The sequence below is a fragment of the Corvus moneduloides genome, chromosome 4 (genome assembly GCF_009650955.1).
Source record: "Corvus moneduloides isolate bCorMon1 chromosome 4, bCorMon1.pri, whole genome shotgun sequence".
Taxonomy (NCBI): domain Eukaryota; kingdom Metazoa; phylum Chordata; class Aves; order Passeriformes; family Corvidae; genus Corvus; species Corvus moneduloides.
Genome location: NC_045479.1, coordinates 44,917,793 through 44,930,867, shown reverse-complemented (window position 1 = coordinate 44,930,867; position 13,075 = coordinate 44,917,793). Strand labels below are relative to the sequence as shown.

The 13,075-nt window shown below is 38.8% G+C and overlaps 1 protein-coding gene across 7 annotated transcripts in view; it reads left to right on the top strand.

Moving 5' to 3' along the window:
* The window catches only part of TMEM117 (transmembrane protein 117), a 204,677-nt gene that overhangs the window by 147,682 nt on the left and 43,920 nt on the right, over positions 1-13,075 (top strand). For all 7 annotated transcript variants that reach the window (XM_032106939.1, XM_032106938.1, XM_032106937.1 and 4 more), the window contains one exon: positions 12,244-12,403. In XM_032106939.1, coding sequence (XP_031962830.1) covers positions 12,244-12,403 — 160 coding nt within the window. The remainder of the gene's footprint in view (positions 1-12,243; positions 12,404-13,075) is intronic.

Sequence of the window (13,075 nt, the reverse complement as noted above, 5' to 3'; positions counted from 1 at the left end):
AACTATGGGAGAAGAAACAAATGCCTCTGATTATACCCCAGAAAAAAAAAAAATGAAAACTGATGGCTTTTAGCACTTCCTGTCAATCCCTACTGCCTGAACTCTGCAGTGTCATTCAGCAGTCCATTACTACTCCCCTGCCTTAAATTGTGCTATGGCATCCTTAGTCCTTTGCATCAGCCTCAGATCAACAAAAAACCATCAGATCTTAGGGCCAAAGAGGCTCTATTACAAGTAACAAACTATATGGAAATCCATTCAGAACTAAGTCAGGTCAAGTGGACAGGTAAGAAGGAAGAAACAGGTTTAAAACTGAAAGAGTACTAACAGCCAGGAGCGAATGTCAGCTAAAAGCAAATGGGTTTTTTTCCAATATAAAATTATATGTGACTGAGGTGGTAAATTCTGAGCATCTTAACACTGTCTTACTTGTTAGAATGTTAGAAGTCAAAGACACCAAGGATGGAAGGTAAAGGATGACAAATTATTTCTGGAGGAAAGGGATCTTTGCTTACACTTTGTTGGAAATCCTGCAATAAAATTTTTGATTGCTGTTTTGTAAGAAAACCAAAATTTTCAAATAAGCATGATTATTGATTAAACTTTAATTGATAAATGATTCTCATCCATGGGAAGGAATTCCTGATCAGAACTAGTGAGACCCCAATCTCCTCATGGTAGCCAGTAGCATCAGGATCCAATCTACATGGATGATTGCTGTTCTGAGCCCCTGCACCTCTCTTTGTGCGGCAGGTGCGGGACAAGCCTCAGCCTGCATGGTTTTAAAACAGCATCTTTGCTGAGTTCCCTGAATATTGCTATTTCTTCCAGAATTTATCTGGTTTCTCTTCACTGGAACAATTTGGAAAAGAGTGCAGATTAGTCTCAGGATAGAACCCAGGACTTTGTCTTAAAATACTGAAAAGTTTCTGTTTGAGGGGGATAACTATTTCCTGGAAAACTCAACGTTTAACCAAATGTGTATCTGGGCATCTTAGTGAATTTAGCCATAACAATTCCCAAGTTTTCTTGTGCACTTTCTTCCTGGAAATGTCTAAAGTTTATTTTTCACTGAAAAAGTGACAATATGAATATTTTCACAGAGCTGAGCATATAATTATTGGAACAGCACTGGCTGTCAGGATGTATTTTGGTGAGTGGTCATTAACTTCTTTTTGCTTAGTCTTATTTCTAGTCCTGTTCTCTTGTTAGAAAGGTTAACTTTCCAGGAGGTCAAAATCACAGTAATTTGCATGGTATGTTTCTTTGTTTTTTAAGAAGACATGTCAAGCTTATACAGGAACTGGCTCAACTTGTGAAAAATAAGGCATATTAACCTTTATTTTCTAGACAACTTTTGAGTTGGTATCAATTCTCTTGTCATTCTGTCATTCACTTTTTTTGAAGAGGTTGGTTCCACATTCTTGCTCACCTCCCCAGACACATTTGGTGGGGGGAAGCTATTAGGTTCTCCCATCCCCCAGGCTCTCTTCACAGGACAAGTGCTTCAGCTCCCAACCAGTAAAGCTTTAAAATACTCCACTTTAAAAACTCCACTTAACTTTATTGGTGCTTGTTATGTATGGTTGGCCAAAAACTGGATGTGATACTCTGGATATGGTCTACCATGTGTAGAGTAAAGTTATGTCCCTTGATCTACTGGTTTTGCCTCTGTTATTGCAGCCCTGGACACTGTTGGGACTTCTTTGCTGCCAGCAGACATGCCCGGCATGCACTCAGCTTGCTGTCTAGTAATGCTCTTTTCTCACTAAGGAGAAATTGATATTTTTTTGAAAGATTTTTGACATAAAAATGTGTTGCTCCAGAAGCAAGATTAAAGATTTAGATTTTTTTTTTTATGTTGGAGTTGTTTTGGAAGTACATTTAATCAAAATATAATCAAGCTATTAGATGAAAAACCCTGTATTTATTTAAAATGCTTTGGGGGAAAAAAAATTAAGAGCAGTTCAAAACAATTGCAATTAGGTTTTACTTTGATAGGGTTTTCACAGATATAATTGTGACAAGCACAACATCTTGATGAATGAGAAAATATATCCCATAGATATGATGGTGTATGAAGCCTAAAATAATGAGAAACTTCTTGTTCCAAAGAAGTACTGTATATATAAATTATACAGCTAATCTAATCAAGAACCTAGAAAGCTATTGAACTGTTATGTTTAGTTTATTCTAAAATTGAACTGTATTTTTTAATTTTAGTTGTGGATATAATATGTTGTCTGAGAAGCCCTGACAATGTAAGTGTATACTGTACAGCTCTCCCACCCACTTATCATAAATGTTTTCTAAGAGCAGCAACATGACAGTGTCTGGGCAAGGACAACATGTTCTGTATGTTCTGCTTAGATAAAATAAGTCCCATTTTTATCCTTTATTCTTTGTAACTCATAGAAGCATAGAAGCATTCATGTTGGAAAAGACCTTTAAGATCATCAAAGTGGTACTGATGCAGGGCATAGGCTGACTTAGCCTTGGTGACACCTCCCTGCTGGATGAACCATTGTCCTTGTCACTGATGGGTTCCATTTGCAGGGGCTCGCACCTGTTGCACCTGGGGAGGTGGGGCAGTCACAGAGGAGACAGACCTGCTGCTCAGGGCAGGGACTTGTCACCACTGCCCCTGTCCCTTAAGTCACTGTGCCCAGACAGGCAGAGGGAGGACAGGGAATCCTCCAAATCATGCATCCTGTCTATTTGTTGGGCCTTTATCAGGGAAGGCTGGGTGAAATTTCAGCAGTCTCTCTCTCTCGCTCGCTCTCTGATACCCCTCATCCCACACCCCTCCTCCTGCTGCCCTCTGGTGCTGGCGTGGGAGCCGGGCACAGCCTGGCACTGTGGCGGCAGCGTGTTCCCACTGGAGCTCTGTCTGGGCAGGTGTGTCACTCCTGGTGGCTGCAGAGGTCAGAGGGGCCGTGGCTTTCTGCCGGGTGGATGCCACTGCTCCCTGGTTGAGCTGCAGGGCTAAAGTGCCCTTTCTGTACATCCTTCCATGACAAGTGTTGCCTGAACTGATGCTCTACTCCCCGTGTGCCCACCCTGCTGGCATCACTCCTGGTCACTGGTGCTCCTCCTAGCTTCTTTCAGACATGGGAAGGCCTGGATGCTGGTGCTCCTGGCCCTGCCCTGGTCCCTTCAGCAGCTGTTATGATATTTGAGGGTTTCTGGCAGCTCTCTTGACTCCCCCTGAGGTTCCTCCATTTGGGAATTGTGCTGGCTCTGGAGCTGCTTGATTGGTGACTGAGGGATAGTTTTATTATCACACATACTATGGGAAATTTTATGGGGACTGTTCTTGTTTTTTTTTCAAAAACTTGCAAGGCTAATTTTAAGACTGCCACATCAAAATTCTATGTGAAATCATTTCAGTTTTCTAAAATGTGTTTTAAAAAGCAAGTAAACCCCAACTTTTCAGTGACTGATTTCATTTGATAGCTTCTAAATGGAAATTTTCCATTATTTTATTCAAATATGAGTGTTGCTAATTCCTACATAAAATGCATTTTTTTTTCAATTCAAACAGGCTTTTCACTGTTTTCTTTAAAGAAATTAAAAAATCAAGAACTGACTTCAGTTTTGAGATTCAGCTCTGGGTTCAGGTGCCTGGTGGGTTTTGTCTTGATTAAGGCTGTCAACATGCCAGCTCCTACCACAGCCAATGGAGCTCTCGCCAATGCACATGATGGTCATGCAGCTTGACACAAGCCGAAACTTACCTATAGTCACCTGTGTCATTTTCCAGACTCCATCATTTGAATAAAGATGGAATTCAGGTGCCTAAACACAGGCATTGACTACAGTTTGAAATGCTTTGGTATATTCAAATCATGCACAGGCCTGGTGGACATGACACAGGGCTCAGAGGAGACCTTCTGTTGCAAGGTTTGAAGACCAACCAAGGTACTCCACAGTGGCCCAAATCATATTAAACTAAGTTTGGTTTAGGCAACAAAATCTCACACTACATCTCTATCGACTGTAGTGAAAGATTAGATATGTTAACTCACATGTAGACTTCTGAAAAAAAAACCTCTATGGATAAATTTCTGGCTGATTCTGAATTCCTTATAAAATGTTTTAATTGTACTAAATTAACCCATATGAAAAAATAATCTCTTTTTAAAAAAGTAATGATCAGTTTTTCACTTGGCTCTAGATAAAATATAGCTGACCTCACTGTGATTTGGGAAAAAATTTGAATAATTTAAATGCAGAAAATAAATATTAGTCTAGAATATCCTGAAGGAAACATTCAGAGTGTTGTTTATATAGTAAAACATTGATCAGGTTTAATGATGAAATAAATCGTGAGTACAAACAGTGCCACTAAATTCAGAAATTGAGATGTAATTGAGTTCTTTATTAATGAAAGAATTGATTTATTAATTAATTAGTTTTTACCACTTTTCTGACTTGGTTGTTTTTAATTGTGTCTTCTGAAAATCAGTTTGTCTTAAATCAATCATCTAGAAATCCAAATAATGCAGATCATAGGACTGAAAATATGGTGTTAAATCCACACTTACAGTCTTGCTTGTTTCTAAAACTAGAATTTAATAATGTGTTTCAACTCAGGAAAATCAAGGCGGTGTTCAGATATACTTCTAGCTCCTGCTCTAGGTCTGAAAAGCTTAATTTTAGGCTCTTAGAATAGCATTTCAATTACCATCTAAATGCATTTGGAATAGGATTTTCCTTCTAAATGTTAAGACATATGTCTTTTCCATTTCAGAAGTTTTTTTCTGTTCTACATTGCAACGATTTTAAGACTTTACTGAGTATTTAATGATAACTGAGAAGTGGAGGACAATAACGTTTTTTTCTCATAACCAGTTTCTAGCAGTTGCTGAGGATGCTGGAAACTTGAAAGCCAAAGACCCTGTTTTGTATGTTTGGGCATGTGATCCCATGTCTTGCTGCTCTGATGAACAGCCTTTACCTCACTCTTACCAGGGACTTACCATGGGAATACCTATGCACTAAGACACGTGGGTGTAGGAAATCTCTGTCCAGAGAATGGTTGACTCATGTCATGACTAATGTTGACTCATGTATACCAAGCAGACCAGCTCCAGCTAGAGAAAGTCTGAACAAACAGTAATCTGCAGCATGCAAAAACCTACTTGTTAGTGCATCCAGCTGGTCTCATTAGCACTAATATTCAAATAGCTGGTCTGACTTACTCGGAACAGGAAATGGCCCCCGCACTGTTTGTATCATCTTGTGTAACTGAGATACTGCCCGAACTCCTGGCTCCTCAGCCACAGTGAGGTGCAGGAATTGTGCCCAGTTCTGACACAGCTTCCCTCACGTTACAGAAATCATCCCTTTCGCAGGTAAATTTTGCATATTGATGAACTGCCCTTGTCTGAATATAAACCATTTTCACTGAAAAATTGCCAGGCAGGTCTATCCTAAGGCACATTTGATGCTCTGAAAATATTTTTCAAAATCCTGTTTCTGTTGTTTTTTGAGCAGCTGTCTTCAACTCCCCATTCCATTGACAAAATAAGTGATGTATCCATCTGAAAGTAAAACAGAAAAATGGCTTCTCTTTATCTTATATAGAATTGTGTTTGGTCTTTTGTTTTGGCTTGGGTTTTTTTCCAAATGCTTTCTATTGGAATTAAGCAATTAACTTCTAACTTTGGAAGTTGAACATGAATTAGAGTGCCTTGGATATGATTCATGTGAGTCTTATACTAACTTGCATATGACATAGGGTGAAAGAAAATGTTTTTTACAAATAAGACCATGAACTTTCATAAACTGTTTTTGCTTTTCTGTGTCACAGATAGGAAATGGCATTTGAAACTTAAAGCTTATGGTGATGAGTTTAATTTAAATGAGCTGCTGTTTGAAATAGATAACAATTTCATTTTAGTAAATTAATGGTGTGGCAAAAGGAAACTCAAAGATGCTTCTACCTGTAATAAAAAAATGATGCTCTCTAGAATGCTAATATTTCACCATGTGATTACATTACCTAATCTTATTAATTTTATTACAGGAAACATAGCAAAATGTTTCCTTTGTATATTAACATAAATGTAATTTCAGGCTTTATACAAATCTTTGTGCAAAATCCCAGATAGCTCTGGAATCATATTGATACACTCTAATAAAATCGCAACTGTTACAGTCAAAAGATAGCAAGGTTTGCGGGAAAGTTTGTTTGAGTTAGGGTTGAGAGAGTCAAAGAGCCTAGAGCACTAGGAACACTGGGGTTGGAAAAGGCATGCCAATGCGATCCCAGCAAGGCCCCAACCTTGCTGTTCCTGCATCTTTGTGGTTTGGAAAACCCATAGGATTAGTAAGTGAATGTATAAAAAAGCAGAATAAACAATTCGAGTTTCGCCAAACTCAGAGCATCCTTTATACTCTGCAGTGTCCTATTTCTTTAGCTTACCAGTCAGAATGACAACAAGCATTGTTTAGAAGTCTTAACTGGGAATGTATGGTTCTCAAAATGTGCAGTATCTGCTATTAATAAGTAGTTATGAGCCACAGAGAACATAGGGAATGTTTCAGAACAGGTGTTTCAGAATTGGTAGTTAGTGGCAAATGCTGAATTACTTACCCATTACTTTCAACAGAACAGAAGTCAGACATACACTATTGTGGTGACAAGGACTTTAAAAAGATAATGCAATTCAAAGTTTGAATTATAAACCATTTTCTTCTAATTGATATTTAACTTCAGATAATTAGGTCTTATTGGTGGTAATCTGCATTAATATAATTTCTCCCACTTATTCACATCTGCAGGGCATGCCATGGGGAGTGCTCTGAAATCTGGCAGTAGTATTGTTCCATATGTCTGCCATGTACTTGTCTCCATCAGGTTCAAGCACCTTATTTTAGCGAAAGAGATCCAATGTAATTAACTCTCCAAATATTCCTAGATTTCTAGGGTCTGTTTGTATTGTCAATTCACTTCAGTAGCAGATTTCTGAAGAGGATCTGCCAGTTATCTCTCCACCTGCCCTTTGGTTAATAGTATGGATTGCTCTGGGGTGCACGAGTGGCATTTCTTCTGGATACATCTGAAGCGGACACTGCTTTCTGGGATCACACCTGGTGTGCTACAGCTATGGATGGGTGCTCAGGTCAGCCCACGCTGCACAAATGCAGTGAATACGGGATCCTCAGCACCAACTGTGTCACTCTGTGGCACTGCAGTAGCTGCTGATAAAGGCAGAAATCTTGAGTCCCTGCTCTCTCATCTTTCAGAGGACTGTCCCGTGGGGGCAGAAGAGCAGTGGCCAGCTGGAGGATTGAAGTTATGCTGCTCCAGGGAACACAGATGCTTTTCACCAGCAGAGCATCTGTCCCTTATATTTGCTTAGTTGCAGAAGTGGTTCTGACACCAAGCAACAGGCAGACTAAATATTTTATTTTAAATGGGTTTAGAGTTGCTATTTTTGACATATTAAATAACAGAGCCTTTCTTAATTAAAACAAGTAAAATAAAAATTGTTGGCATTTGTATGTGAACATCTGCAGGAGCATTGTTCTTTATAGTTATTGTACCTTGTGCAATTGTATATTTGGCCAGTGCTGAATCTGAGATTAAAAATTATGTAGAGTATTTGACTCGATGGATGATCTTTCTTTCCTGAGGACTGGAAAGCATTTTTAAATATAAAGAGCGGTAAAATTTGTTGTTCCCTCTCTGTATCTATTTTCACAGGGTATTTGCAGCTATTTGGGTAGTGAGAAACTGCCAAGGCAATCAGCACCAGTGCAGGTGCATTCCACAGCAGAGTGAGGGATTGTGACATATGGGGGGTGGTTTCTGAGTTGGGGAAACCCCAGGGAAGTGCAGAGACCTGCCAGGAGCTGGCAGTATGATGTGGGTGGGGACAGGAGTAATGTCAGACACTCCATTCCCACAAAGGGCAGCCCTAAGGAGCGTGACTGTTTCTTTGGTCCTGTCTAAAGTGTCCCATCCCAAACAAACATTGTATTAAGCAATACTTGGAATCCGTGGTAGCAATGTCTAATGTTTTCCAAATGATCTAGCTTAGTGACAATTATGTGTGAAATTATGATGAAAAGTTCTCAGAATACTGTGTCATACAAATCTAAGAGCTACTTTTGACTAGGCACAGGTAGGTGGTTTTTTCTGGAAAAGGTGTAGTCAAAGGGCAAGATAATGCTCTTTGCTTCTCAAAAAGGACAAAATGAAAATGAGGAAAACAACTAAAGTTTGTCTTTCATCTCTTCAGTTGGTCTCAACAGAATTACTATCTGATCATCAAAGCTGTAGCATCATAAAAGATATGGCAGAGGGTCATATAAGACAAGAAAATTCTAAATATCTCTAAAAATGAGCAGCTCAAAGTCACAAGTAAGAGAAGGTAGTGTTGTGCAAAGAATTGTATTTAACATTTGAATTAAAAACTTCATTTTCTTTATGTTACAGTTTGAGAAATGAGGTACCATCACACACCAGAATCCGTTTTTGATATACTTTGCCCTGCTGATTTAGACATGAAGAATCGTGAGACTCAGACTGGAAACAGTTCTTGTTTCCCACGTTAAATGTTTTGTGAACATGTATGCATTTATTAGCTTGTCTTTTATCTTTCCAGGGACAAATTCCAGATTGTTCAGTTTTTCGCTCAGTACAGGCAAATAACAGACTGATTCCTGAAGGTGTGTCTGCATGGAGTCAAAGATACTTCTGGTGTTGGTTTGGAGAGGGTGTGCTATGGCTGGTTTTGTGGTACTGCCTTGGGGCTGCAAGAGAATGAGTCGTGACCTCATGGGCTCTGCTTAGGAAGTTCCTGGTGTGGGAGGTAGGACATGCTGAACAGCAGAAGAACGTGTCTCCAAGCACCCAGGACATAAGATCACAGCATTTCGTTGTGTTTTCTCTCTACAGGGTTTAGGTTATGACCCTGTCTGCCACAAGGGAACCACCACTAGTGACCAAAACCTTCTCAGGCTTCTGGTCCATGTGGTTCACAACCTCTCATAACGTATAATATGCTGGGTGATAGATTTAAAGTTGGTCAGTTTGGTCAAAGCTTATAGTGCAAGAAAGTGTTGTGGAAAGGAGGAGAAAGGCAGATACATCTGTTTTGGACCTTGCCAAGTTTTTGAGAACTAGATTAGTCTTCTGTTGACAAATGAGGGCCTGTAGTATGGATTCAGTTCAGCATGAGTGATTTGGTTTGACAAATTCAAGACCAAACTCAGTCCTGGCAATCAAAGATTATTATAGATATACAGTCTAAAAATTTGCCTATTTTTTGAGAGGTTTCTGGCAGTAAAAATTCTTCTCTTTCAGCCTCCTCCCTTTTGTCCCCCCCCGTTCAGTGTAGCACTGGTGATTTTAAATCATCACTGGCAGTGATAAGCACAGTAGTGACTTTTTTGGACCTGCCTAATAATTTTAACTATTCAGTATGCTATTGGTCTGGATAGTGTTTATTTACACTCTTAAGGACTATGCAGTAGGTTGTAAAATGTGTGTTATTGCAGCTGAATAGGTGCCCAGGGCACATAATCATTCAATACAGTAAGCTAGAATTAGAAGTGAAATATAAAAGTGTATTTCCTTTGTGAACTAGAGATAGAAATTGCAATTCTTAATGCCTGGTACAGAGAAGAGTCAGTCCTCTCTTGCCCTTCACCTTGTAGCCTTTCCCCTTCTGTAATGAGGAGAGGTCCTGCCAGCAATGCTGTGAAAAGTTTGACAGTGTAGCTCTTTCTCAATAATGTGCATTGCAGAATAAAGGGCAAATTACGCTGGGCTAGATATTGCAGGGCAGCTCACATTGGTTTATCCAATACAAGTTATGTCAAGTTAAATGAAGCCCTCATCTTTTCTTTTTTTTTCTTAATCTCCAGAGCACTGTACTTTCACAGGAAGTGAACTGAACTCTAACCCAAACAAGCTCAGTTTATCACAACTCCGAAAACATATATTGAATATCTTGCTGTGTTCCAGTATCATAGGTCAAAAATACAACCAAGTGCTAATTACGCTGTTTAGTGCAACCATTTCAAAAGTCTATTTCTAACCTTTTTGTTGGTCTCACATTTTCTTATTCTATTAGCAGCCCATTTTCTGCTCCCTTCCCTCCCTATTTGACACTTCAGGATGAATAACGAAGCAGTTTTCTAAGTGCATATGCATTTCCTCAAGGAAATCAGGACTTGAGCACACACATCAGTCTTTGCATGCATGTCAATGAAGCATGAATAAAAATATGTCTGGCTTTGCTTGTCTACATGCCAAAGTCTGACCTTCCATGCTTTGAACTCTTGCTCCAAATGCAAATGCATAATTCAAGAGGACTGAGGCAGAATAGTCTTGAGCATAACTTCTGGGTATATGCTTCCTATAGCAAAATACTCAAATTTGAATTATGGTTCTAAACTTCCTCTGCCCCAGGAGAGGTGGTTCCACAGAATGAGGTCAAGGAAATTCAGGGTGCCTAGTGGCTGGGGCAGTCTGCCTTGGCCAGCAGACAAGCGCTGAGGATTGTTTTCTTTCTGGAGAACTTTTCAGGTAAAGTGAGAACGTTAACCATGAGAATTTCAGATATGAAGGTGAAATAAGTAGGAGAAAACACCTCTGGGTGTCTCAAGAGACTATATGCAAGAGAGAGAATTGTCTTCCCACAGTAAACTATTCTGGGTTTGTGCCAAAGTGGAGCTTGTAGAAAAGACAGTCAGGTTCAGGTACTGACAGTTGGGATGGTAGCTAAGCAAATGTTTTGGGATAAGAAGCTTGACTATTTTAGGTCTAATTACATCTAATATGCCTAATTCATTGGTTTTTTGTTTGCCCAGATGCTCATAATTCTTTCGAGTGAAATTGTTAGGGTGTCAACCATAGTGTTGCATGTAACTGAGTTAATTTATTAAGAACAAAAATAAATGTTCGAAGGTAAAGGTGGTAGCAATCAAGTAATTTTGTGTCTCAATACATTCTGAAGAAGTGCAGCCCATCATGTCACAGAAGAATGATGTTTAGGAGTCCAAATGTATTATACTATTGCCTATATGCATATTTGTTTTCACTTCCTCACAGACACAGACAAGGCTGCTGTATAAAAAGAAATGCATACAGACTGGTAGCCTGTGAGCACTGGTGTACAGATTTTTTTCTCCTCTGCTGAGTATTTGTCCTGTTTAGAAGTGTCATGGGAAATATTCTTCACTTTATTTTACAGCCCTTGGTAGATGAAGAAAATGAGATATTATTACTGTAGAAAAAAGTCCACCCTGCCACAATTATTTAGCCATGTGCACGCATTCAGATTTTGATATGGGCATATCAAAGACTATTATAGCACAGATTTACTGACAGCTATGGCTACTGGAAGAAGCCTTGCTCACCCTTAAACTACCAGCTAAATTTTCCAGCTTCCACAGAACCAGAAATTCAATCAGTCACTGCTGCCAACTCTAAGATATCACCAAAGTTCTCCTGGAAATGATGCAGAGGTATTTTTCAGGGGTAGGTGAGAAAGGTATTTTCTTAAATACTGCATTCCAGAATTGTATGTATTAGTCACATGTATCTTCTGGAATTCTCATAGCTTTTATATGGAGGCTTTAATACTTTTTTGATTCACTCTTCACTGACTTCTCAGAAAAGTCATAAAATTGTTGAAAACTTGTCCAAATGACATCTGGGAAAATACAAAGCAAAATCTTTCTAAAATGCCCAGAATTTGCTAAACATTAATTTAGTGCATTGAAATTTTTTTTTATGAAGACATGTTTCTGTATAAAAATTAGACTTCACAGTTAGAGTCTTATAGCTCCTACAGCTTAGAAAAGATTTGCAAAGGTTCTAATGTCTCTGGTGCCTTAAACAATGTTCTCTCAATTAGTTGATTTGAATTTGGCCTAGATCATGCAGGCCTTGGTACATTTTACTTCTCTCCTATTTTATTTCTCCCCTATTTTACTTAATTGGTTTTCATCTTCAGTGAAAAATATGGAATGAAGAACCAGAGTGATATACTCCAGCCTAATTTTGCAACGTGCTTAGTACTAGCTACTAAATTTCTTTTCACTAAGAATAATTTTTTAAATTAAAAAGATTTGTTTGTGCACTTAATTTTCTTCGGTCTGTTTTCATCCTTGGAAAAGTACTGATAAAATAATAGTTGACCATTAGAAGACAGATAAAATAGAATGATGCATCTTCATTACTATCGTATTCTCTCTGAACTATTTTTTTCTTCCTTCCAGGACGGTTCTGTTTACTCTGACCTCTGTAGTTGTGCTTGTCATCACTACTGACTGGATCAGCTGGGACAAGCTGAATCGTGGATTTCTGCCAAGTGATGAGGTCTCAAGAGCCTTCTTGGCTTCTTTCATCTTGGTGTTTGACCTTCTTATTGTCATGCAGGTACACTCTCCTAATGTTCCACTCAGGCTGCTGAGGCTGCCTAGTCACTCTATTTCCTCTAGAGCAAATGGTGTTTAGATAAGGCTACAAAAAGTTAAATAAATGTTTAGTTTGCAATCACTATTAGTAGGGGCATTTTATAACATCATTCCCAGTTAACTTTGCAGAAAAGGCCACTGGCCTTTTATTGTGAAAATATTGCTGATTTCTCTTCTTAGGGTACTAGGTAAGAACTGCATGTCTTTCCAAATTAGAAAGTGTTTTCTGCAAAAATTACATCAGGAAAAGAAACAGAAGCTGGTTGTTTTGTAAATTCAAATCTTCTCTTAGGAAATGAGTTAAATTTGGACAAACAAGAAAGAAAGACTTTCCCATTTCAAGCATTTATATTAGGTATACACACACTAAGATACTTTAATAGATGAAAATTAGTAATTGCTGTTAAGATTCAGCTTTCCACTTTCATGTGAAAATTTTGTTACTTGATGGCAGGTCCTTGTAGTGTAATGAATTCTGCCTGAAAGCTTAAGTGGGAAGATAATTCATTGTAATCTGCCTGATGTGTGCTCCTTTGAATCTAGCTGCTAAGAAAGGAATCTGGGTCACATGTATGTGGCCAAAAACCTTCTTCATGTGGTGCTGTGCTCTCCCCTTTGTGTTTGTCTGTGGTTT